Raw genomic sequence first — 25,321 nt, forward strand, 5'->3', positions numbered from 1 at the left:
TATTTTATAGAGCTAAAAAACATCACAAATTCATCTGGAAATACAAAAGGTCAAGAATATCAAGGGAATCAATCAAAAACAATATGAAGGAAAGAGGCTTAGTCGTTACAGGTTTCAAACTATATTACAAATCAGTAATCATCAAAACAATCTGGAATTGGCTAAGAAATACAGTGGTGAATCAATTAGATAGATTTATATAATACACTGTAGTAAGTGACCATAGTAATTTAGTGCTTGGTAAACCCCAAATTCTAAGCTTTTGAGGTAGACTTTTGTCAACATTTGACAGAAATTGCTGGGAAAACTGAAAGTAGTTTGAAAGAAAGTAGGTGTAGACAAACATCTTGCTGGTGCTGCTGCTTGTCCTTGATTCTTAAAAAGGACCATGGCATCAGGATGATGAGATAAACGTGTTACAATGGCATCAGGATGATGAGATAAACGTGTTACACCATAGATCAAGATGCCTTCAAAATAGAGGAATGATTTAAAGGACATCATAAATAAGTTAGGGGAGCATAGGAAAATGTACCTGTTAGATCTATAGAGAAAGAAGGCATTTTTGACTAAATGAGATTGAGAGAATCATGGGAAGTAAAATGGATAATTTTGATTAAATGATATTAATTTTTTTGCACAAACAAAATTAATGCAGCCAAAATGAGAAGGAAAACAGGAAATGGGGAAGAGGGGGAGATTACAGCAAATTTCTCTGATAAAGGTCTCATTTCTCAAATGTTTAGGAAACTGAGCCAAATTTATAAAAATAAGAACCAGACCTCAATTGATAAATGGTCAAAAGGATATGAACAGGTGATTTTCAGTAGAAAAAAATCCCAAAGCTACCAATAGTAACATGAAAAAATGCTCTAAGTCACTTTTGATTAGAGAAATGCAAATTAAAACAACTTTGAGATATCACCTCATACCTATCATGTTGGCTAACATGATAGAAAAGGAAAATGACAAATGCTGGAGGGGATGTGGAAAAATTGCTATACTATTGCGCTGTTGGTGAAGTTGTGAACTAGTCCAACTATTCTGGAGAACAATTTAGAACTATGCCCAAAGAAATTGTTTGTAGTTTTTGGCCCAGTAGTACCACTATGCCCATATCCCAGAGAGATCAAAGAAAGGGGAAATGACACATTCATATAAAAATACTATAGCAGCTTGTTCTGTGGTGGCGAAGAGTTAGAATTTAAGGGGATGTCTGTTCATTGGGGAATGGCTAAGCAAGTTGTGGTTTGTGATTGTGATAGAATGCTATTGTGCTGTAAGAAATGATGAAAGGTATGACTTCAGAAAAACTGGAAAGGCTTCTGTGAACTGAAGCAAAATGAAACCAGCAGAACAACTTCCATCCTAACAGCAACTGTGAAAGGCTGAGTGACTCTGATGGAGATGGTAAGTAATCCAAGACAATTCCAAAGGACCCAGGATTAAAAAAGCTGTTCGCTTCCAGAGAGATATCTGATGAACTCAGAATGCAGATTAAAGTAGTTTTTTTTTTAATTTTTGATTTTCCTTGTTTCGTTTCCATAATATGGAAATGTGTTTTGCATGGCTTCACATGTATAATCTGTGTAAAATTGTTTGCCTTCTAAAGGAAGAGGAAGGGGGGAAGGAGAGGGGAGAGAATTTGAAACTCAAAATTTTGAAAAAAAAGAATGTTAAATTTTTTACATTTAATTGGGAAACATTTAATGAAATTAAATAAAGCTATATTAAAATCAAATAAAGTTGATTTGTCAGATCTTTTTAAAGACCTGTTTTCACTGTCTTTGATTTTGACATCAGAAAACCTTGATTTGGAACAAAAGGTCAGATCAGTATCTCCCTAAGTCTTAGTTTCATAGTCTATAAAATGAGGGTTTTGGACTAAATAACTTCTTAGGTGTTTTTTTTTTTTCTGGCTCTAAATCTTATAATCCTCTGGTTTAATTTGAGCCTTTGCATATAGATATTAGGGGACCTTGTTTAGGATATGTTATATCAAATCTCATTGAGATAATGACTCCATTAAAAGTCAGTGTGGCAGCAGACTTTCTACCATTGGCAGCGTCAGTTCTGCTTCTGAAATATTCTCCATCTCTCAGCTAAAGGAAGTGCCTGATCTGAGACATCTTGGAACTAAGTTCTCCTGGACTCATTGATTGTGCGGTATTTCCCTCTTGGTTTGGGTGGGGAAACACAGGGTGGTAGCATTCCAAGCCTGGTCCTTCTTCCAGCCCATCAGTGTGGTTTGAAGAATGATTGGGTGTGTCGGTCAGGGAGAGTGGGAACGGCCCTCTTTCTCTTATTTCGAAATTTCAATTTGTTGCTTTCATTTATTATTTGCTACTACAACTTAATAATTAAAATGCTATATAAGTAAAAATTGGCATCATTTTTGGCATGTGCATTTAAATCAGTAAGATTCTAAACTGTCCTCTAGTGACTAGAATTCATATAGTTCTGTCAGGAACATTAACAACATTAACCATAGCCATTCTGGCTATGGTTGATCCAGGAAGATGTCCAGTCCTGTATGTAGGTGACATGTTATGGAACATTTTAGAACAAACCCCTAGACTTTCTTGATTTGAATGCAAATCAGCCTTTAAGTCAACAATAAAAATCCTTTTGTGAAGTAAATTTCGGCTGGTGGATATTGGTCTCTCCACTTGGAAGCTCGGCCATCTCAGCTGATTTTAAACCTTGTAAACATTTGAATGCATGTACAGACCTGTTTGATTGCTTAACTTGTTAGGTAAATCTACCATGTGATTATCAAGCTGATCTCTCTTTTTTTTTTTATTTAGGCCATTACTGTACTTATTAGTATAGAAAAACAGGAAAGGGCTCTTCTATAAACTATCCTACATCATAGGTTTTTATGAAGAAAAAAAATATAGGTGAATTTGATAATGCTTAAAAGTGCAAAGGTTTCCTAAAAAGTCTCTGCTCTGCCTCTCTGCCTCTGCCTCTCTGCCTCTGTCTTCTTTCTCATTCATTGACTTTTTTGTTGTTTGTGGGTCCCCTCCCTCCCCTTCTCTTCCCTTTGCTTCCCTTCCCTTCTCTCTCTTGCCTCCTTCCCCTCCTCCCCTTTTCTTCTGATTCTATTGGACCATTTAATTAGCTAATAAAGTCACCTCCTACACATGCCCTCTCCAGTTAAGTGGATGAGAAATGGTTTCTTTCTTTCCCACTCAATTCTGTCTAAACATAAAATTCCCTTAATTCTCCTCAGTCACCACCTCACAGAATCTTCTTTCCTTGTTTGCTTGTTCACAAAGTAGGTAATAAGTGTACTTTGGTTCTGGTGTACATGTGTAATTCTAGGATCTTGTGGATCCATCTCAACATGGAGTTTTCCCGAAGTCCCAGTTAGCTGTCAGCCAATTTGCTGGGTGGAAGGTGAAATCTGAGTTGTTTTCATTTGCATTTTACCTACCATTATTGAGAACAATCTTTAATTTAGTTTTTAATAGTGTCACTTCTTTTCAGAACCGTTGGTTGTTATCATTGGGCCACTTATGTACTGGGGAATAGTTTTGGGTTTTATGTCTCTGAGCACAGCATTTTAATTGTTGGTCAGCATCTTTGTAACTTTCAAAAGGTTTGTCTGAGAACAAAAAAAAAGAACACCTCCCTGGAGAGCGATCACTAAACCATGTGTCAAGAGTTTGCTTATGGGGCAAATACTATTATAGAAAACATTTGGTCTTTATAAATTCTTAAAGTGAATGAGTACATTCACAACTTTCTGTAGGTGTCTATATATGCTTTTTTAAAAAAAGAGAAAATAATCCGTAAGTTTAGTTACACAAATAGATTTCAGGCACCAGGAAGAGGCTTATAACAAGAGAATGAGATCAGTTGGTATATTTGGATCCAGTTGATAATCCTTTCACTCTGTCCTTTGAACATTTACCATATGCCTATTTCCACTCAAACATGTACGCTAGAAAATGAGAAGGTCCACTTCTGGACCTAGCACATATGCTGTTAGTGAGGAACAAATGTAGGGTGAGAAAAAATGACAGATTTTAAAGGAACCAATTTCCAGTTTATAGCTTGACTTTTGGTTAGTTTCTGACTTTTAGTTGGACATACATGTATACTAAAATTATCTTGTTTTCATACTGTGTTATCTGGTTTATTAGTTTACTTTCAGAGATTCTGATAGGAAATCAGTGCTATTGCTTACTTTTGAAACTTTTTTCGGGAAAAATCAATTCTTAATAAACATTAGCTTTTATTTGTGGAGCAGAAAGCAAGAATGTTGCATAGTGAAAAGAACGCTGGATTTAGAGTTAGAGGACCTGAAATAAAGCTTTGTGATTTTGTGAAAGTGTCATAACCTCTATGTATCTATTTTCATATTCATAAACTGAGGGTTTTGGGCTCAGTGATGTCAAATTCTTTGTAATTCTAGACTTGTGATCTTATTCCATTTTTTTTCCTTCTCCGCTTGAAAGTGAGCTGTTTCTCCCTGAAACTTTTAAAAAATATGTTTGAACTTCTGACACTTGTTTACCTGGCTCATCTCCTTTGATAGAAGTCCCTTGAGACATACCCTATACTGTCCTTTATCTTTGGGTCCCCAGCCCCAGCAGAGAGCCTGCACATAATAGGTACTTACTGTTTTCTGAATTCAGTTATTTTAAGTGGTCTGGTTGCTCTGTTTTGGTTTGTGGTTTTTACAGGTGCTACTTCCTGAAAATACACATTCTGGCATTTTTTAAAGCTCCTATTTTAGTAGCTGACAATATCCTTTACTTGACCTTCTGATTAGATCAAATGGTGAAAAAAATTAAACATATTAGACTTAATTGTTATAACCTCCATTATATTCAATGATAAAAAGATGTAGCAGTTTCCAAATTATTTTGAAAAGATGGCATCTGAAACATTGAGGTTTAGTGGAAGTAAGAATCAACTGGGATTCAGAACATCTAGGTCCTAGTTTTGGCTGTGCTGCAAACTCAGTAATTTTGACTGTCATGTGCTTTTCTCATGAGTGAGATGTGGGAATTGAATTGTGTCTTAAAGGCCCTTCTTGCTTTTCACATTTTGTAGGTATTGTCCAAAGCTTGTGTAAATTGTGAAAAATTACTGTGAACCTGGAAATACTGAATTTGTTGTATTTTATTGCTATTTATCTCACAAGGTGAAAAAAGACTTTATGGTGTCCTTTTTCTTTCATGAGGCCCTTTTGGATTCCCTCCAGCTGTTCGAGCCCCTCCTTCCCTAAATTACTTTATTTTTTGTATTTTTTGCATGTTTTGTTATATATTTTGCCTATTTTGTATAGTGGAATGCCTTCGAGTCAGGAATGAGGTATCAGGATTCAAGTCCTGTCTGTGGCATCTCCAGGTTATGTGACCCTATGAGACCAGTCTATAGGACTGTAGATCACAGCTTTGGAGCTGAATGTGTCGTTAAAGCCCATTGAGTCACACCCCCTTACTGTTAAGAAACTGAGGGCAAGCGAGGTTATGTAACCTTCCCAAAGTTATACAGGTACAAATTTGTAAAGTCAGGGTTTGAATTCAGATCCTCCTACTACATATATAATGTCTGTCTTGAGACAATGTGAACTCCTTGAAAACAAGTACTGGTTCATATCTGTTTTTGTATTTTCAGAGCCAAGCACTAGCATATCGTATACATTTAATAAATGTTTGCTTGTTTGATTGAAATTATTGTGTACCAAAAACCCTGTAAAGTGAGAGGTCTGACCATTTCTCAAGAGTTCAACAGTAGTTGAATCATTGTCCTTCAATTCAATGAAACAAATACTTCTTCAACACCTGCTATAGGTAAGGTTCTGCTAGGAATAGTGAGACAAAAATGAAACAGTTCCTACTTCAGGGAGTTTACATTCTGTTGGGAAGATTCTTTTATAGTGATACTAGGACAAGGTCCCCAGCTGGTAAATTGATGCACTCATTCAATAAAGTATTTATTATGTGCTCACAGCGTGCTAGGTACTGCGTTAGACACTGGGCACACAAAGATGAAAAGTAAGCAGTTCTTTGCCTTCAAGGAGCTTACGTTCTCTGGGAGGTAGATGTATAAGATGCACCCATTACATAAATATAGACAAGTATAGTAGAATAAATAAGAGGTATTTTTAGGGGAAGGTACTTGCAGAGGCTGAGGATAGTCAGGAACTGTCTCAGGCAGAAGTTGAATGACTTTTTTGGGGGGTGGGATCATTTGTATTTGTTCTGCACTGACACTGACTCTAACTAACCAATCCCCTGTTTTTATCAACAGCTCCCTCCAAGACAGTCTGACTCAAGACTGATTCTCATTAGTGTGAGACAAGCATAAGGCTAGTGGAGACTAAGTCAGTAAAGTTGTTTCAGTATCAGAATCCTTCCTTCGCTGACTGTCTTATTGTATGTTTTCTCCTGCCTGTATAGTTTCCTACAATCTCAGTTTGTGCCGATCTCCTGGATCGTTTTCTTGACTTTTTGAAAACAAATCTTCATGTACTGCATCAACTATTGAGGTTCTTGCTCTGCCCTTGTTTTTTGAAGTGTGACAGAAAGTCATGAAATTGATTCCACAAGCCACATACTTTTTGGTCTCATTTCATAGCTTGCAAACATCCAGTAAACTGTCCTCCCAGCCCTTCAGTGACTATCGTGTTGGACTATCCTAGTCCCACTCATTCTCTCTTCTGCTTTCTTTCTACTCTGGTATGCACTCATTCATATGATGTCTCCTCTGTTAGAATGCAGTATACTTGAAGGCATGGATTGTTTTGCTTTTTATGGCTATAGGAGTTAGCAAAACGTCTGGTATATGATGCTTGTTGAGTCATCGCAGTATCATCACGAGCAATGGTGATGTTGAGACATAGCTGGAAATGTGCAGTTTTATTATTTTTTGCAAAAGAGAGGCTTCATTCTCTTGGCCATTAACTTTGCATGAAATCATTTTGTTTTCTCTCCGTATGGTGTTTTTTTAATTCCTCTTTCATGCTCCCCTGACTGTAAATGGGAGTGTGATTTGATCACCACTCATGGTGTGTTGTGCTTCTGGAAGCCACTTTGTTTACTCTGAGGATGATGACCAAGGGTCATCACAAGTATTCTTGAAGCCCTTTGTTTGGTGTCAGGAGCTCACTCAAGTACTAGATAAGGAAATTTGGTATTGGGCCTAAGGTCATGGAGTAATCTGTATCCCTAGGTGTTCTTCAGGATGTTTTGAATTCTGGTTTCTTTTTCCTTTCATGTTCATAGCAATCTAGTATTGAAATAATTTTTAAAGAGAGTATTGGAAACTAATTCACCTCCTCTTGCTTTGTGTCATTCACTGTATTCTGTCTGTTATTTCAGACCATGTCGTGTGGTGAGTGGTAGAATATATCACAGTAGGCAGCCTTGCCTTGGGAGGTTTCTGGGGAAAAGGACTCTCAGTTCTGAATAAAACTTTCCTTTCTGTTCCCTTGGTATCTCTCTTCTTTAGTTGCTTTTCCATGTATTCCTCAGCCCTTTAATCTTTCCTCACTCAACACCATGCAAATTCAATGGTTTTCCCTTCCTTCTGTGTATGTATGGCTTTAATTAGAATGTGGAAATACAGTTTTATTAATATAACTTCCTTAATCTGTCAAAAAACAAATTTAACTTTTGGATGTGAGGCTGTCACAACAACTAGTTTAAGTGGCAGTCAGGTGATAAGCCTTCTTAATCTTACATTCATTGAGAATACATCTAATAGCCCATTAATTAAGCCATATTCTGTTTAAAAAAATGAAGTCTTTGAACTACCTCACATTCCCCCAGACCCCAACATGCACACTTAACTTCTTTGTTCTTAACATTTTAAACCAACAGTCATCCATGTTTGTTTTGAGAAGCATCAGTCTGAATTGAAAGCATGCGCTTTATTCTTAGGGGCGCCAGCAGTCTTAGCAGATTCTGTTATTATCTGTTAATTTTTTTCAGAATGGGTCAGGTAGGTGTTTCTTTCATTGCTTAATGACATCTACTTTAATAGCTAACATATAATGCTTTTTAAGATTTGTAACACCTTTACTTTTCTTCATTTGGGTCCTCACAACAACTCTTGTGGTTGTTAGAACCCAAGTTTTCTGACTCTAAGTTCAGTAACTTAGCCAACATATGCTGCCTGTGAATATGATACAATTGATGTATAGCTTCCCCCCAAATAAGTACAAGGCTGAGAAATGTTCTTTATTTATTTAAATGGGCTACTAATTGTTCTATCTGTCATAATAGATTTCTTCTCCACTAAAAACTTTAATTGTATTAATCACTGGTTCTAAAGCCATATGGCATCCACTTCATTGGGAGTAATGATTGTGTTTTCAGGTTTCTTTGTCTGGATGATTCTAGTTGTTGCAGCCAGAAATAAATTTGCCTCCATCTGTGTCTATACTATGTTCTGAACATATATTACAACAAACCCCATATTTCCATCATACTTACAGAAAGGATGTTCATTAAATCTAGATTTCCCATTAACAGGCAAATCCTTCATTTCAGAAGAATATAGTGGATTATTAGTTTTAAAACTTGTTAATGTTAGAATCCTGAAAAATGAAAGAGTAATTTCATTTTCATTTAATTGAAATACGGATCTTTGACTTGAAACTTTGCTGTTCAGTGCTTTGTTTTGAGATAGTAAAATACTGACATCTGTATGCCCTTTTAGAAAGTCATTGTGATTTAGGAAGGATGGAACGAGTTGAGCATTTATTAAGCACCTAAGTGTATGTCTGGCACTGTGCTGGGCACTGTACAGACATCTCATTTGATCCTCACAATAACCTTGGGAGGTAGCTACTATTACTGTTACTCACATTTTACAGTTGAGGAAACTGAAACAAATAAAAGTTAAGTGACTTTTTCAGCGTGGCAGTGAGTGCCTGAGGGAAAATTGAAGCCCATGTCTGACTCCAAGCCCAAGATTCTGTCTTTTATTCCGTGCAGCCTCAAGGTTTTCTTGTTGACCTTTTAATGTCATTGCTCAATCATGTCATAGAAGTTACTCCGTAAAGATGTATTCATGAATGACACACTATTATCTGCAAAATACTGTATTTGATACATGATCTCCATTTGAAAATGGAGGATGTTGGAAAAGATAATATATTATGGCTCCTCCAGATTGAAATGTTATTATTCTTTGGTAAAATGCCCTGAGAGAACACGTTGGGAGAGGGGGAGGTGAGGGAGGGAGGTTGAAGGACACGTAGAGGTCGTGGCTTCAGAAACTCATTTGAAAAATAGAATTTAATGTGAGCAAGGCATGGAAAGAGGAAGGCCAAAGGGCGTGTTCAGAAAACAGCAGGACCAGAGGGCTGGCAGTAGTAACTAGTGGTAACAATGGTGGGGGAAGAGGCACCGGAATAACGTTCAGAACTGTGCATCTGTAGAGGAGCAGAGGCAAAGACATGGGGGCAGTCTGAATGGAGAGAAGAAAGGCAGACAGACGACGGACAGGTAAAGCACAAGGATCATTCTGACTCCTGCAACCAGTAAATTTGTCTCTCTCCTCTTCTCTGATGTGACCTTGTGTCCACGTCTGATGGAGTCTGAACCCTCTGATTCATCCAGACTATTCTCCCCATTTCCCACCAGCTGCTCTACTTTTGGGTTTCTTTGGACTTCTCCATTATGGTTTCCTTTCCCAAGGAACTCGTCATTGGGGAATTTCATTATCCTACAAGCTTGGTACTCACATCTCATCAGTATCCTTTGCTCTTCTGATTGTATCCTCTGTATAGAGGGTAAGGCTGTGGGCTTCAGGGCCTCTCTAGGAGCTCAGCGCAGTCTTCTCCCCATTTCCTAGCAGCTACCCTGCTTTTGGATTTCTTCGTTATTCCTCTCCCCTGGGTATCTCTTCCCACCCCCTAACCTTTTCAGCTTCCTTGTGTGTGTTGTCTTCCTCCATTAGGTAGTAGGCTTCTGGAGGTCGGGGGCTGTTTTTTCTCCCTCTGAGTATTTGTATTCACAGTGCTTGGCACACAGTAGGTGTTTAATAAATACTTATTGACCGACTAGTCTTTTTGCTCTTTCTCAAACCATGCTTACCACTTCGGACCTCTGTACTTCTGTACAGTCTGTCTCCCACACTTGGAATGTGCTTCCTCTTCACTGCCTCCTTAAAGAACTCTTAGATATTTTCATGTTCGTTAAGTGTTCTCTTTCCTCTCTCAGAGGATCTAGCAATCATTCCTTATATTGTCTGTATCTACTTACAATGTTTTATTCTTTGGTAGGTGTCAGTTCCCTGAAGGCTGTGCTGTTAATTGTGTATGTAACACTTTTAATTATGCGTTCACTACAGTATGAAAATTCATCCAGTTTTTGTGCACTTCATTAAGCTGTTTTTATTTTCAAGGTGATTTCTTACCCTCACTCCCCCTCCCCCCTTTCCCCTCCCCCCTTTCCCCTCCCCCCTTTCCCCTCCCCCCTTTCCCCTCCTCTTTCCCCCTCCCCCTTTTCCCCTCTCCCTCCCACCCTCTAGCTTTTTCTCAGTCCTGACCTTGGCAGTCTCTTTACCAGATGTCTATTTTAACCCCTTGCAAAAGTAATTTACATGTAGTGCAGCTGTGCAAAAAAAAGGTCTAAATTTAAAGTTTACTCTTACTATCATGGGGATTATAGTGTCTGTTCTTAATGAATTTATATTCTTGTCCTCCTGTATCCGAGCCTCCACTGGCACCATGTGATTCCGTTTCCCTCAGACAACAGGATACAGCTGGCAGCAAAATCTTCACCTGTAGAATTGCTCTTCATAGATCTAGCTCCCACAAATCTTTACAGAGCAACAATAGTTTCCCCCTCACCCCATGTTTTACAGGAAACCATATGCATATGTTGGTCACTGAAGAATGATTTAAATAGCATATGCATGTATTTTCCTCTTCCTAACTTATGAAAGCCTGATTGCAGCAATAAACAGCATTGCTTAGAAGGGAAGTGACTTCAAAAGAGAAATCACTTCCCTTCGTTTTTTGAGGGTGTCATGTTAGTTAGTTGGTTGTAATTTCCTATAGCAGTCCTCATTGCTTTGCTGTCATCCCCTTCATATTTCTCTAGATATTCTTATTGCCTACTATGCCTTTAAGAGCTTTTAAAAGAATTCCTCAGTGAATGATAACTGGTCTTTGAAAAGAAGTTATTGTTTCATTATTCGTCTTCTGTTTCCTGTGCCCAGTGTGATAACCTGGCACTAGTAGGTCCTCCATAAATTCTTGTTGACTAGTGATTGGTACATATTATGCCTTCTAATCATGGGTGTTGCCCTAAGGCTTTGTCCTGGGCTTTCTTCTTTTCCTTGCTTCATTTTGACACATGGGTCACTTGGATCTGAGCTTCTGTGGATTTACAAACTTTCTCTTTTTGGTGAATCCTTAGATATAAACGTCCAATCCTTTTCTCTCTCTGTTGCTGTTGTTTTGCATCAGTTTTGATATTTCCACCTGCATGTCCCAGAGGAATTTTAAGCTCAGAATATTAAAAAACAAACATATCTTTTTCTCCTTTTTTTCTGATGCTGAAACTTCCCTCATTTTGTCAGAGGCACCACCTTGGTATTACTGGTGCCTTCTCACTCACTTACTGCAGAGATCCAGTCCGTCACCAACCTTTTTTTAATATATATTCCTTTCTTTCCATTCACACAGCCACCACCCTTGTTCAGGCCCTCATTATCTCTCATCACCTCTCATTTGAACTTTTGTAATCATCTCTTAATTGGTATCTCTGCCTCAAGTCCAGTTCCTCCTCCACCTAGCCAGCCATGGAAGTAGTTTCCTAAAGTTTAAGTCTGAGCATGTTGTGCCTCTACTCAGTAAACTCTTGTGGCTCCCATATTACCTGTAAGATCAAATGCATACTCTTTTTTGGCATTTAAAGCTCTTTACTACCCGATCTTATCCTATCTTTCCAACTTTTATCACACACTACTCTCCTCTACACATTCTCAGGTCAAGACATATTGGCCTACTATAAGCCCAACCAAGCAAGGTGAGATTTTTGTTGTTTTCTTTTTGGAGTTCAGTTTCCCAGGCTCAGGCTAAATTGTGAACATCTGAAGGATTGATTGTCTTTGAGCCCTGATAATTCACAGCTGTCCTGAGTCACGTAGGTTTCATGCCTACTGCTTCTAAGTCAATCAGGGGCTGAGTTGTTGTTACATATTCTGGGAGGTTGGCATTTTTGCTTTGGAGGGTTTGCTTATGAGCAAGATCTTTTGATTTCCTGGTCAAGCTGTGTTTGTGCTCTCAGTCCGGTGGTGTATAGAGGTGGTTGTGTTTGTTTGTTCAGACAGCAGGAGCCCTGTCCAATCTCTGTGCTAATTTCTTTGATTGTATTTTCTACTTATCTGTAATTAAAGTAAGATTATTGACCCCTTTTAAAGTTGTCTTTCCTTTAGGAAAGCAGGTAAAAGAACTTGTGCTAGCAGGCCATTCTGAATGAGCTCGGGTGCTTGCTATTACACCTACTTGCTATATTCATATGATAGAACAACTATCTTTGTTCCTTTGCACTGATTAATAGACTGTGTGTTCCATACCTGTATTTACTTGTGAATCCCTGCTTTCCTTCAGAACTAAACTTGAGTCACTTTCTGCATGCACTTTCATGCATGACCTTTCCTGGTCATCCATGATTCCAGTGAATCCCTCCATCTGCCATGGGTACCCTTGTTGTATGTGCATATATGTGTATGTTTTCATTTGTGTGTTTACATATGTTGTCTCCTGTTATAATTTAAGTTTTGGTCTTGGTGAGGGGATGTTATATTTTTGTTTTTGTGTTCCCAGAACTGAATACATAATAGGATTTTATTAAATGTTTGACTGTTACAAGCATATAATTGCTAAATTGTGTAGTATAAACTATATAAGTGCTGTAGAAACTCTAAGAAGAGGGGTATCAGTGAGGCCTGGAAGAATAAGGGAAGACTTCATGGAGGAAATGAGATCAATCTTTTTGCTGGATTTGAAGGGTGATTTGGATGGATGGGGGATGGTTTGGAGTGAACACCATGAACCTATTTGGTTTGGTAGGGCCATAGAGTAGTGAAGACACAGTCATGAGCAGAGTGCAGTGATGGGGAATAGTGAGAAGTAAGGTTGTATAGATAGGATGAATCAGATGGGAAAGGGGACCTTGAAAGTCAAGTAGAAAAATTTAACTTTGATTTGATAGGAAAAGAGGATTCTTTGAAGGTTTCTGAAAAGAAGTAATATGATGAAAGGCATATTTAAACATTGGATGGGTGAAAAGATTAGAGTCAAGGAGACCACCTAAAGGAGCCTGTTGTAGGTAATATATCTGAGAGGTGATTAGGAGCTAGGACTGGGATGGTAGCGTTTAGAATGCAGAGGAAGGAATTATTGTAAGAGACTCTCAGAAAGATAGGATTCTGAATGACTAGAGTTAACTCCTCTCCTGTATATCCCTACTCCCATATCTAAATGTTCAGCCTGACTGAGGGACCTTGACAGTGATGATTTTGACAGAAACTAGGTGAATGGTACTAGGGGACATAAATATTGAGAGGAGAAGATAAGAGTTTGAAACATTTTGAAATGCCGAGGTCAATGAGAAATACAAGTAAAAATTTCAAATGCCATAGGCTCAGATATTGAACTTGAATCTGAATTAGAGAACAAAGAGAGACTAATATATTATGAGGAAGGAAATGGAATTGCTAAAGATGGATGGAGTTTGGACTAGGTAGTCTCTAAGTCTTTTCTAGCTTTCAGTCTGATCATTTTATGAAGAGATCACTTCATGGAGAGTGGATAATATAGCATTAGATTGGAGAAGATTAAATGTATTGATTTTCAAAAAAGAGAAAAGAATAGTCCCCAAACTCTTAGATCAGTGAATTTGACTTCAATTCCTGGTCTAAAGGGGATCATTAGAGATTTTGACAAATCTCTAAGAACTGAAGTGGTAATTATGAAAAGGCAACATATGGCTTCATCAAAAACTAGTTTAATTTCATGTCCTATTTTGATATGACTGCTAAACTCCCAAGATTTTAGCAAAGCTTTTGTTAAAATGTTTCATCATATCCTTTTGTAGAAGATGAAGACATGTTGATTAAGCAGTATTACATTTGAATGTATTAATAAATAATTGGAGAGCTGAATTAAAAGTGAATTTACTAATAGATCAATGTCAGGATAGCTGGAGTTCTCTAGTAGAGTACTATTCTCACCTGTGCTGTTTAACATTTTTATTAGTGACTTGGATAAAGGAATGTTCACCAAATTTGCATGTAATACAAGGTTGGGAGGGATAGTTTAACACACTAGATGACTGACTAGAAAATTGGACTGAATCTAATGAGGTGAAATCCAATGAGAAATGTAGTCTCTTACTTGGGTAGAAAAAAATCATCTTCACAAGTTTAGTATGGGTGAGGCATGGTTAAATAGCAGTGGTTCTGAAAAATATCCAGAGATTTTAGTGGATTAGTTCAGTATGAGTCAGTAATATGCTGTGAAGGTCAAAACAGCTAATGCAATCTTGGGCTACATTAAGAGCAGCATAGCTTACAGGAGTATGTGTATCACTTTCATCTCTCTTCTGAAGAAGTTCTGTTCATTTCTCAGTAGTATGGATTAAGAACAACATTGCTAAGCTAGAGAGTACACAGGAAAGTGAGGAACTTTTAGTTGATGTCTTATATGGGGGCGAGTTGGTTGAAGGACCTTGAGTCCATGCCATATGAGGAATGAAGATGCTTAGCCTGGCGAAGAAAGGACACGGGGGTGACATCACAACCCAGGTATTTGAGGGGCTGCCCTGTGGAGGGAGAAATTATATTGGCTCTATTTGGACCTAGAGGTTCGTTTGGTTCTCTAGGAGCAGTGCGGGAAAATTGCAAAGAGGCAGACTTAGGCTTAATGTCAGACAACCTTTCTGATAATTAAAGCTGTCCAAAATAGAATGTACTGCTTCAAGAGTTGGTTAGTACTCTTCTCCATACAGTCTCTCAACAGTCTGGAGGAACACTAGTTGGGTATGTTTTCAGTGGGAATTCCTTTCACGTATGACCTGGACTAGAGGTTGCTGAGGTATCTTCTAACTTGAATTCTATGATTCTTTTGAATGCTTCAAGGAAAGTGTGTGTGTGTGTGTGTGCGTGCGTGCGTGTGTGTGTGCGTATGTGTGTGTATGTGTGTTGGGAACTGGGAGAAATTGGGAGTGAAAATAGAGCTTGGAAATTAACCAGAGAATAAAGATTAAGAGGATAGTTTTATTTGACGTTTGATAGCATGAATTGCAGTGAATGATATCTGATATTAAGTGGTCAAAAGACTGTGGATGTTTAGGTTGAGAGTAAGGTTAATATCAAAATAACTTAACCATGGAATTCAGACAGAGTGTAGCTACAAGGACTTCTGGATTTTAAAAAATCTTGCTGATTCCTGTTAAGTTCCCTGGGTAGGATTGCTAACAGGGCAGTATTTGACCAGCTTGGCTGATAATATATCACAGAAATGGGGATACTTTTATGCTGCATCATGAGTTGTCTTTTTTAAAAAAATCAGTTTTGGATAACCCTAGCCCTGAGATGTTCCTACCATTTCAGTGTAAGTAAGTAGCTTGCATATAGCAGACTCAGTAAATATTTCTTAACTAATGGAAGGAAAGGAAATGTATTGGGTTTAAATTTCCCTGAACCCTTTTGCTGCCAAACTATTTGAATGCAGGGCTGTGGGAGCTCTATTAATGGGGAGCAACTTGAACTAATTCTGAAAGGACAGGTATTTCTGATTAGAATTTAGGAGGCTAGGAGTCTCAGAAAAGTTTAGAGTAGGTCTTTGATCTTAAAAACAAAACAAAACAACCCAAAACTGTCTCTTTCTCAGCAAGAAGGAAAGGAGATAGGAAAGTAGATGGAGAGCAGTTTCCACAATCTGTTAGCTACTCCATAAACTTAGTAAATTGTCCCTATTTATTTGACACTATAAAAATTTGATTTATATTGTGAATTTATCTTCATAAATGGAAAGCCTAAAGGTACCAGCTTAAGAGCATTCATAATCAGTCTGTGTTGGATGCTCTGACTCTCATAGTCTTTGAAAAGCCTTTCCTTAGGGTAACGTTGGTATGAAGGACAGACAGCAGCAGCAATCAGAAAGTTATGTGTTTAAGTCAGGGATGCTTATTCCAAGGCTCTTTGCTATGGCATAATGCTCTTCTAGAAAAGTATTGATTTCTGGGTGGCCAAGGATTAAATTGAAGTGGAGGGGTTTTTTCCTCATTTTAAAAATTTTCTGTGTGGCACATTTTGGGAAGAACATCTTTTAATTTGTCATAATACAGTACTTCTTAACCTATGTGATATCAGATTTTTTGTAATATGAGAATTCAAAAATCAGAGCTATAGGTCCAGTTAGGTTGGTTTAGAGCTCATTTCGCAGTTGAAGAAAATGAAACGCAAAGTGGTTGAGTGATTTGCTGACTCTCACACAGAGAGTCACTGGCAGATCTCTGATTTGAATGCAGGTCCTCCTACTGAAGATCTAACATTCTAGCATTGAACCACACAACCTCAGCTAAAGCACTGGAGTGTCCTGGTGGCATGGCATGACTTAATGTACTCTCCTACATTTTAGGTAAAGTATTCAAAGTGTGACTTCACTTCCCTATTCAATAAACTCTTATGACTCCTTATTACCTTTTAGATCACATATTGTTTGGCATTTAAAGTTCTTTGCACTCTGGTACCCACTGGCTGCAAATAGCCTTTTCTCCTTCATGGCCTTGGTCTGGTCCCTTCCATTGTTTCTCAGTTCTGTCTTCCTCCAGTGTTCTCATTAGGTCTACTTTGTTAGTTTTATGCAGCAAAGTCCAGAGACTCAGTTCTGGTGTGATGAAGATTGGTGCATGACTGGATCGCCTAAGATAGCATCACTGAGGTGAAAGATGCTGGAGATCTGTTTCTGGGAGAGTGGAAAAATGGTCTGTGTGTGGATGTGACGTATTGACCTGCCTTGTGGTTGGCTGACTGACTAACTAGAACGATTTATATCATTAAAACTGCCCAGAAGTTGAGAATTGTCCTTTATTCTGCTCCTTTGCTTTTGCCAGTGTCACCAACAGCCTTCTTACCTTGGAAGATGTCTCTGCCCCCAGTTATACCCTGGAATGTATCTAAGTGCTTTCCTGTGAATGGTCCGTTCTTCCCAGAACTTCCATTTTAAAGAAGTGACCGTACAAATCATGCTCACACCCTCTTTCTTCTCCAGAGGCTTCTCCTCTGATTCTGGACTTGTTTTTGTACTGTGCCCCCATACATATCTTCCTCCCTCTCCCCGTGCCCAGTTACCTTGCTTCTTTTATACATAGCTGGTATAAATCAGTATTACATACTTGTTGCACCAGATAAAAGGTAAACTTCTTGAAAACACGCATTCTAATTTTTTTCTTTTTTTCTCTAATGCCTAGCCCAGCTGCTGGCATATACAGGGTACTAAACATAGACTCATTTCGTAAGTCATGATCCCTGCCACCATAAGACTTGTGATCCAGGTGGGATAAGACACAAATACAGATAGTTCTAATATACAGTATTACTTGATCCGTGCATTAGAGAGGTGAGAAACAAACTGCTCTGACAGGTTCCAAGTGGGGAAAGTCATTGCTAATTTAGAGAATGAGTAAGGAAAAACAGTGAAAATGGCCTTAATTCTTTTAATGTAACTCTATGTAATTGGGGTGTTCCTTATACACAGAGGTGGTATTATTAGAGGTTTCATGACATATACCAAGTTCCAACTGGTTTGCTTAATAGCTTCATGCTTTGTAAAACCTTACTTAAGGAATCATTTACTTAGTGGCAGTTCATGTGCTTATCTACTTTGCAAAGACAAAAGGTTCAGGAAAACTGACTTTCCTCTACTTTAGCTTCCTGGTTTAACGACATAGGTGTCTTGTCTGTCCTGTGGTTACATCTTTGTTTGGTCAGATCTGGCTACATGGCCACATTTATTATGAACTTTGGGGGGAGTGGGAGAAATAAAAAGACACAGTTTTGTCTTAAAAATCACAATAAAAAGCATTAGAGCAGTGAGAAATCATTGTTAGAAGGGTAAAGGGGTTATGGTAGTCCAACTCCCTCATTTTACAGTTCAGTTAATCAACAAGTATTTATTAAGCAACACCTATGTGTAGCACCTGTGAGCTGAATGTTGGTGGTACAAAGACCTTGAACTGGACCTTGCCTTCAAGCAGCTACATTGTAATAGGGGAGACAATGAGTACATCTATAATTGTATGCAGATTACATACAAAATGAATAGAAGATGTAGTTTAGAAGGGCAGGCACTAGAATCTGTAAGATCAGGAAAGACTTCCTGTAGAATATGGTGCTTGAGATTAATTGAAGTAAACTTGGGATTTCAGGAGACGTGTGTGAAGAAAGGATGCATTCTAGGTCTGGTGGTTAACTTGTGCAGAAACACATAAATGAGAGGTATGTCATGTGTGAACAACAAGTAGGTTAGTGTGACTGGATGATACCAACTTTGGAGGGGATTAATATGTAAGAAAGCTGAGAAGGTTTGTGAAGAAATTTAAATACCAAACAAAGTTAATTTTTGATCGTATAGGTTTAAATGAGGAGAAACTTGAGTCATTGAGACCAAATAGGAAACCACTGTAAAGGTTGGAAGAAGACGTGTCCAAAACTGTGAGGTAAGGTAATGGCTGTGTGGGCAGAGAGGAGGAGACCTCTGAGAAGGAAGATTGTGGATATAGAAATGACAAGATTTTTATAGTTGTGAAGAGAGTGAGTTGACTACTTGCTTTTTTACTGGTTTTAGCTGTGAATTTTTTTAAAAGAGGGAAAAAATATGGAAAATTTATATATGTATAGAATGTAAAATATATATGTGTGTATGTATAGATACACACAGACAGAAACATATACTCTTAATGTTCTGTGCAATGTTCTACAACTCTGAGGACCCCATCTTCCGCAAGAGTGGAAGGGGATTGGGGGCAGGAAGGAGAAGGTGTCTTCTCATATCTCTTCTTTGGAACAAAGCTTGTTTTATAATGTCAGCATTCAGTTTCCAATGTTTTGTGTTGGTGGTTGTTAGCGTTCACATCGTTCTGATTGGTATGTGTATTGTTTTCCTAGCTGCCGTTACTTCACTTTAATTTTAAGTCTTCCTATACTCTTCTCTGTATTCATCATACTGGTAATTTTTTTCAGCATGATAACATTATGTTATATCTATGTACCACTATTTATTTAGCTATTTTCCAGTCAGTGGACATCTATTTTGTTTGCAGTTCTTTGCTACCACAAAAAAGTGCTAGTATAAATATTTAAGTGTTTATGGAACCTTTATTTTTGTGACCTCTTTGGGGTATATGCCAATCAGTGGAATTTCTAAGTCAAAAGATATGAATGTTATAGTTATGTGCATAATTCCGAGATGCTTTCTTGAATGGTTATGCCAATTCCCAGCTCCATCAGCAATGCATTAGCGTTCCTGTCTCTCCATAACTCTCCAACATTGACTGTGCCCCTCCCTAGCCCCCCAATTCTTTTGTTACCTTTGCCAATTTGCTGAGTGTGAGGTGAAACACTGTAGTTGTTTTGATTTATATTTCCCTTATTATTAGTGATTTGGAACATTCTCAGATATGGTTGTTAATCATTTACAATTCTTCTTTTGAGAACTGTTTGTTCATATTCTTTGTTTGACTATTCTTTGGGGATGTGACTTTTGGTCTCCTGCTCAAGTTTTTAAAAGTGTCAGATGGTCAAAATTGGGTCTAAAAATCAAGATTTGGTACATAATTCTGTTTAACATCAACATTCTCCCAGAAGAACACTGACAAGTAGTGTCATGTGTTTGAGGCATAGTACAACCCAACTATTCTCAAAGCTTTTATGTATCTGATAAACACGAGAGGTCACTAACTCTGCTTAAAAGGCAGCTGTTTCTGGAATGTGCAAGCATCTCCTTATTCAGTAGTAGCGTTTGGGGATGGGTTGGGGGTGGTAAGGCCCATATTGCTTTTAGTAGAAACCAAGGGATAACTTAAGTGACCCAGATATAAATCTGGTCTGTTTTATGTTGTAGCTTTTTGTATCTACATCTTGTTTTACCTATTAAATCAGAGGTTCTTAATCTTTTTGTGTCATGGACCCAGATTCTTTTGGCAGTCTTAGTGAGACCTATGCACCACTTTTCAGAATATTGTTTTTAAATGCATATCATAAAACACATAGGATTATTACAAAGGAGAGTAATTGTGATGAAAAAGTTATTTAAATTTAAAAAAAGCACAAGGTTATAAGAACACAAGTTAAGAAACTGTACCAAATAGTAGATTCTTTAACCATATCTTCTTGTTCATCTCCTTCTCCCATTTAATTCTATTCAATTTGACAAACATTTATTAGGTCTGTACTATGAAACTCTTCAAGGCACTTGAAGACAGAGCAAAATTAAATAGTCCATGTTCTCCACCTTAATTCCACCTTTCAAGGGGTAGGGTACTTCCACAAAGAAGTATAGGGAGTTGATGATGTCAGGTGCCCCTCCCTGATCCCCGCCCCCCATCACCAATCATTATATTGAATCATCAGAACCACTGAGCTCCATCAGCATTTCAGCTTTGTAAATCTCAGGACCATACAAGGCCCTGGTGCTTTACCCATAGTAAGTGCTTAGTAAATGTTTTGTGGAATTGGATTTTTTAATAGCCTTGAAGTAGTAGAGTGGGAAGAAAAGTAAAAGATGGCACAGTGGATAGAGTGTCATGCTGAAATTAGAAAGACTCCTCTTCTTGAGTTCAAATCTGGCTTCACCCCCTTATTAGCTTTGAGACCCTGGGTGAGTCACTTAACCCTGTTTGCCTTAGTTCCTCATCTGTAAAATGAACTGGAGAAGGAAATGGCAAATGGCTCCAGTATCTTTGCCAAGAAAACCCCAAATAGGGTCATGAAGAGATGTACATGACTGAAAAACGACTAAACCAGCAGCAAAAAAATAGTAGTATTGGAACATTCCTTTCTGGATTCTTACTCTCTAGAGGAAAGGAGTGGGGTGGTTTTTGTGACTATGTCCTAATGTGACTCTGGGACCTAGAAATGGATCTTTGCATCAGAGAGTTAGCGATAAGAGGGAGCTCAGAAACCCATCTCCTTCAACTTCCTAATTTAATAAGCGAGGAAGCTGAGGCCCAGGGAGGTTCACTGACTTTGCCAAGGTCATTTAACTGAAGAGTGGGGGAAGGAATAAACATTTATTAAGTGCCTGCTATGGGCCAGGTAATGTGCTAAGCACCTTTATGATTATTATCTCAGTTGATCCTTATAAGGATTCTTGTGAGGGAGGTACTATTATTATCCCCATTTTACAGTTGAGGAAACTTGGGACAGATAGGTTTCAGGGGTGAGGAACCTGTAGCTTCAAGGCCACATGTGGCCCCCTAGGCCCTCAAGTGTAACTATTTGACAGAATCCACCTTCACAGAACAAATCTCTTTCTAGGTCTTCAAGTGCAACTCTTTGGCATACTCCAAATCTCACACAACAAATCCTCGTAATAAAAGGATTTGTTTTATGAAGTTTGGATTCAGTCACAGGGCCACACTTGAGGACCTAGAGGACCACATGTAGCCTTGAGGCTAGGCTGCAGGTTTCCCACTCCTGGTTAAGTGATTTGCCCATGGTCACACAGCTAGAAAGTATCTGAGGCTGGGTTTGTACTCAGGTCTTCCTGACTCCAGGCCTATCTCCCTTTCCATTAAGCCTCCTAGCTGCCCAAAATAAAACATAGGTAGTGTCAGAAGTAGGATTTGAACTTAGGTCCTCACATTCCAAAGCCAGTGCTTTTTCTACTGTACCAAATGTAGAATCTTCTATATTCAAACAGTTCATTGTGAATGATTTATAAGATGTTGAATTTACTGTGTTGTTTCTTGGAAGGAAATAGTAGTTGTAGCTAGGTCTTTTTGTGGTTCACAAGAAAACTTGTATTAGACTGGAAATTCTCAGCTCTCTGGACTTTCCTTTCTTACTACATTCAGCTCTGCAGATCTTGTTCAGTTTTATTTGGTGCTGCAGAATTCCTTCTGAAGAAGTAAGATGACTGTTTCCAAGCCCTTTGCAGTCACACTGGTATTCTTATTGTTTCCCCACACATGACACTGTATATCTCCTGTGTCTGCACGGAGTCCAGCTCAAGCTTCGTTTTCTTCATGAAGCCTTTTCAGATGTCCTCTCTTCTCCATGCTAGTGCCCATGCTTTGTACATTCACATATGTTGAAATCTTCTCTCCCAATGGAATGATTACTTCCTGGGGGCAGAGTGTGTTTCTTTTCTGTGTTTGTATTCCCAGCAGTCAACACAGAGCCTCACTCATGGTAGGCCCGAAAAGCTTATTGATTACTTCAGTTGTTTAATAAATCTAATTACCTTTTAAATGTTTTAATGTGATTTATATCCACATAATGAATTTTCTCTAAGTGGTTGTTTAGGAAATACCACTCTTCTCTATCTCATATCTCTTGTTTTTCTCTCCATGTCCAGATTGTCACCCCCATATACCTCTTGTCTACTATTAACACCCCCAAATTCCTCATAAGATGCAGCTGCTTAGACTATACATTTTCCCTAGGAGAACCTGACTGCTTAGTGCTTGAATCAAACCAAAAAGACTTTGTGATGTTTAGGAGCTTTTGTCCTTTTCCTGGCAGATAAGATGTTTCCATTGTTTACAGCCTTGATTTAGACTGACTGATAGTTTGAGTAGTGCTTCCTCCTCACTTTGCTGTGAAAGGACCCTGAAGGCTGAAGTTGCTCCCTAATTATTCTTGGTAGACATGGGAACAGCTGTCCCTTTTTCTTAATACAAGCTATCCTCACTTGATCAGTACTCTGGATCTCCTTTTAACCATCTGGGTGGCTAACGATTCTTTCTTCAGGTCTGTTCAGTTATGGGTCTTCCTGCTGTGAGTGACAAAAACACATATCCAGGGAGGTGGTAGTTTGTAAGATGGGGACACCTGTTCTCTAGCAATTGGTCCGAGGTTATCAATCTAATATTTTGAGGAAAGCTTATAGCACAGTTACTTAATATTGTGTTGCACCATATGATTTCTCAGTCTCTTCCCTAGGGAGATTTCATTCACAAAGGAGCACCTGTGAAAAGAGGCTTCTGGGTTATGAACTTGAGTTGAACTAAAGTAATGAGATGGTAGACTGTTTTGTTCTTTCCATCCCTCACTTCCTGCATCTAAAACTTATGGAATAGCCTCTCGTTGTAATTATAAGCAATATTCCTCAATGATAGCCCCTGTGTTCTCCAAAAGACAGGTCCTAAAATGCATAGATTAGTTTTACTCTAAACATAAGAAAACTGTCATTCCCCTGCCCAAATTACTAAAAACTTTTCTGCTCTCCTAATCGTGATGATTATGATAGAGAACTCAAACTCTACATGTACAAAATTATATTTTCAAATCTTTAAAATTATAATTTGTTCATTTAAAAAATCTTCTTGGCCCAATGGAAACTTTTTCCCCCTCCCTTTTTTAGATTTAAAATGGAATTGGAAGGAATTATGAGGATATAGATGTTAGCAGAGGATGTCTCAGGAGGGATCTGGTCCAGTCTGCTTGTTGGTTTGCTTTTTTTCCAGATAAGCAGATGGGGGATGCTAAGTGATTTGCCCACAGTCACATGGGGAGTAGCAGAGCTGGTATCTGAACTCCTGTCCTTCCACTCCAGATTCAACCCATCATTTCCTTTGCACTGCTGCCTCTCAACCCACTTTGGAGGTAGATTTCTGAGGCCATCCTACTTGAATAAGGTCACTTGAATAATAATATCCTCTGTCTCCTACATCTAACCTTTTCTTGAAGACCTGTAGAGATGGGAAAGGCAGCCCAGTCTAATTTTGGATCACTCTAATAAGTTTTTCTTTATATCAAGTCTAAATTTGCATCATTTCAGCCTTTATTTATTGTATGTACTTAAGTTCTGTGGTTTTGGGGCCAAACAGGGCATGTCTATTCATTCTTCCACTTGACAGACCTTTGGAGGTCACATCTCTTCCCCCATGTCTTCTTTCCAGTTCCAGGAATTTAGATGCCTCTAACCCTTAGACTGCCTGCGCACACAAAGATGGCTTCGCATTGTTTCAAGCTCTGATACTGAGCAAAGCTGAAAGTAAAAACCAAGATGCTAGAGATACCTTTTCCTTCAGTTTTCATCTCCACACTCCCCATCTTCTCAAGAGTCTTTATCATTTTTTAGGTGGAAAATTTAAAATTTTTACTTTAAATTTAAAATCAAATTTAAAACCTTTACTTAAAAAAGACTTTTACTTTTAAATCAGCCATGAGACATAACTTTCATCTGACTGAAATGATTGCTGCAAAACTACAAGTTAGTTCTTTCCTTTTGAACTCATACTCTGGATCAGAACAAAATAAAATGTATCATCATTATAAAGATGTACATTCACTAATGTAGGCTATTCCTTATCAGAATAGCAGATTAAATAAAATTGAACTGTTGGATAAAATAAACAGTTTATTATAAATCACCTAATTACTCCTTAAGTTTTTTATATGAACTTTTAGAACTTCAGTATCAGGTTAATAAGCAATAGATTTTAGTGGAGTTTTATAAAAGCATCCCAATTTTAATGCTTTGTTTTCTTTTCCTCACAGCTTCTGAAATAAAGATAGTCTTTGCAGTGCTTTTGTGTCATGTGTTACTAGTACCCTTTATTTTATGAAGAGAAAAAATACAGAAATTTTATTTTACTCACACACATACAATTTATTATTTTATACTGATGGAAAAAAATGCAGGAAAAAATAGTTCCAGCTTGCTAATGACTTATTCAAAGTCATCCAGTGACGGGAAGACTTAGATATAATGCAGGACTAGGGTAGGACTTAAGACACAATTCCTACCCTGAGGGTTTTAGCATGCTTAATGAGATTAGTGAGTAACTTGGCAATAACTAATTTCTGGGTATTAAAGCTTGTTTGCATCAGTCAGTGGTAGTAGTTTGTGAATTATCTTATGCTTTATTGGTTTTGACAATTCTGTTGTTTATTTTATTATGGGAACTTCATATGGGATGGGGATAACCAGGTGTTGCCTCAGGACCCTGAATTTTGAAACTCCTGAGGGCATTTGCAGTCATCCTGCAGTTCAAAAGCGAGTTTAGCGCCTAATTAGCAAAAATAATCAAGTTAAAGCCTGACGAGGTTTGTAGCACTTGGGGAAGATTCTTTAGTTAGGGCTCTTTAAATGCTAAAACAACTATTA

The 25,321-nt window shown here is 38.1% G+C and overlaps 1 protein-coding gene across 1 annotated transcript in view; it reads left to right on the top strand.

The window, feature by feature from the left end:
• The first annotated feature begins 9,353 nt into the window (after positions 1-9,353).
• LOC140509754 (A-kinase anchor protein 13-like) overlaps positions 9,354-25,321 on the top strand; it is a 133,941-nt gene continuing 117,973 nt past the window's right edge. The window contains exon 1 of the mRNA XM_072617615.1: positions 9,354-9,473. Within this exon, the coding sequence (XP_072473716.1) occupies positions 9,440-9,473 (34 nt within the window). The 5' untranslated portion in view covers positions 9,354-9,439. The remainder of the gene's footprint in view (positions 9,474-25,321) is intronic.

This window comes from Notamacropus eugenii, chromosome 1 (assembly GCF_028372415.1).
Source record: "Notamacropus eugenii isolate mMacEug1 chromosome 1, mMacEug1.pri_v2, whole genome shotgun sequence".
NCBI lineage: Eukaryota > Metazoa > Chordata > Mammalia > Diprotodontia > Macropodidae > Notamacropus > Notamacropus eugenii.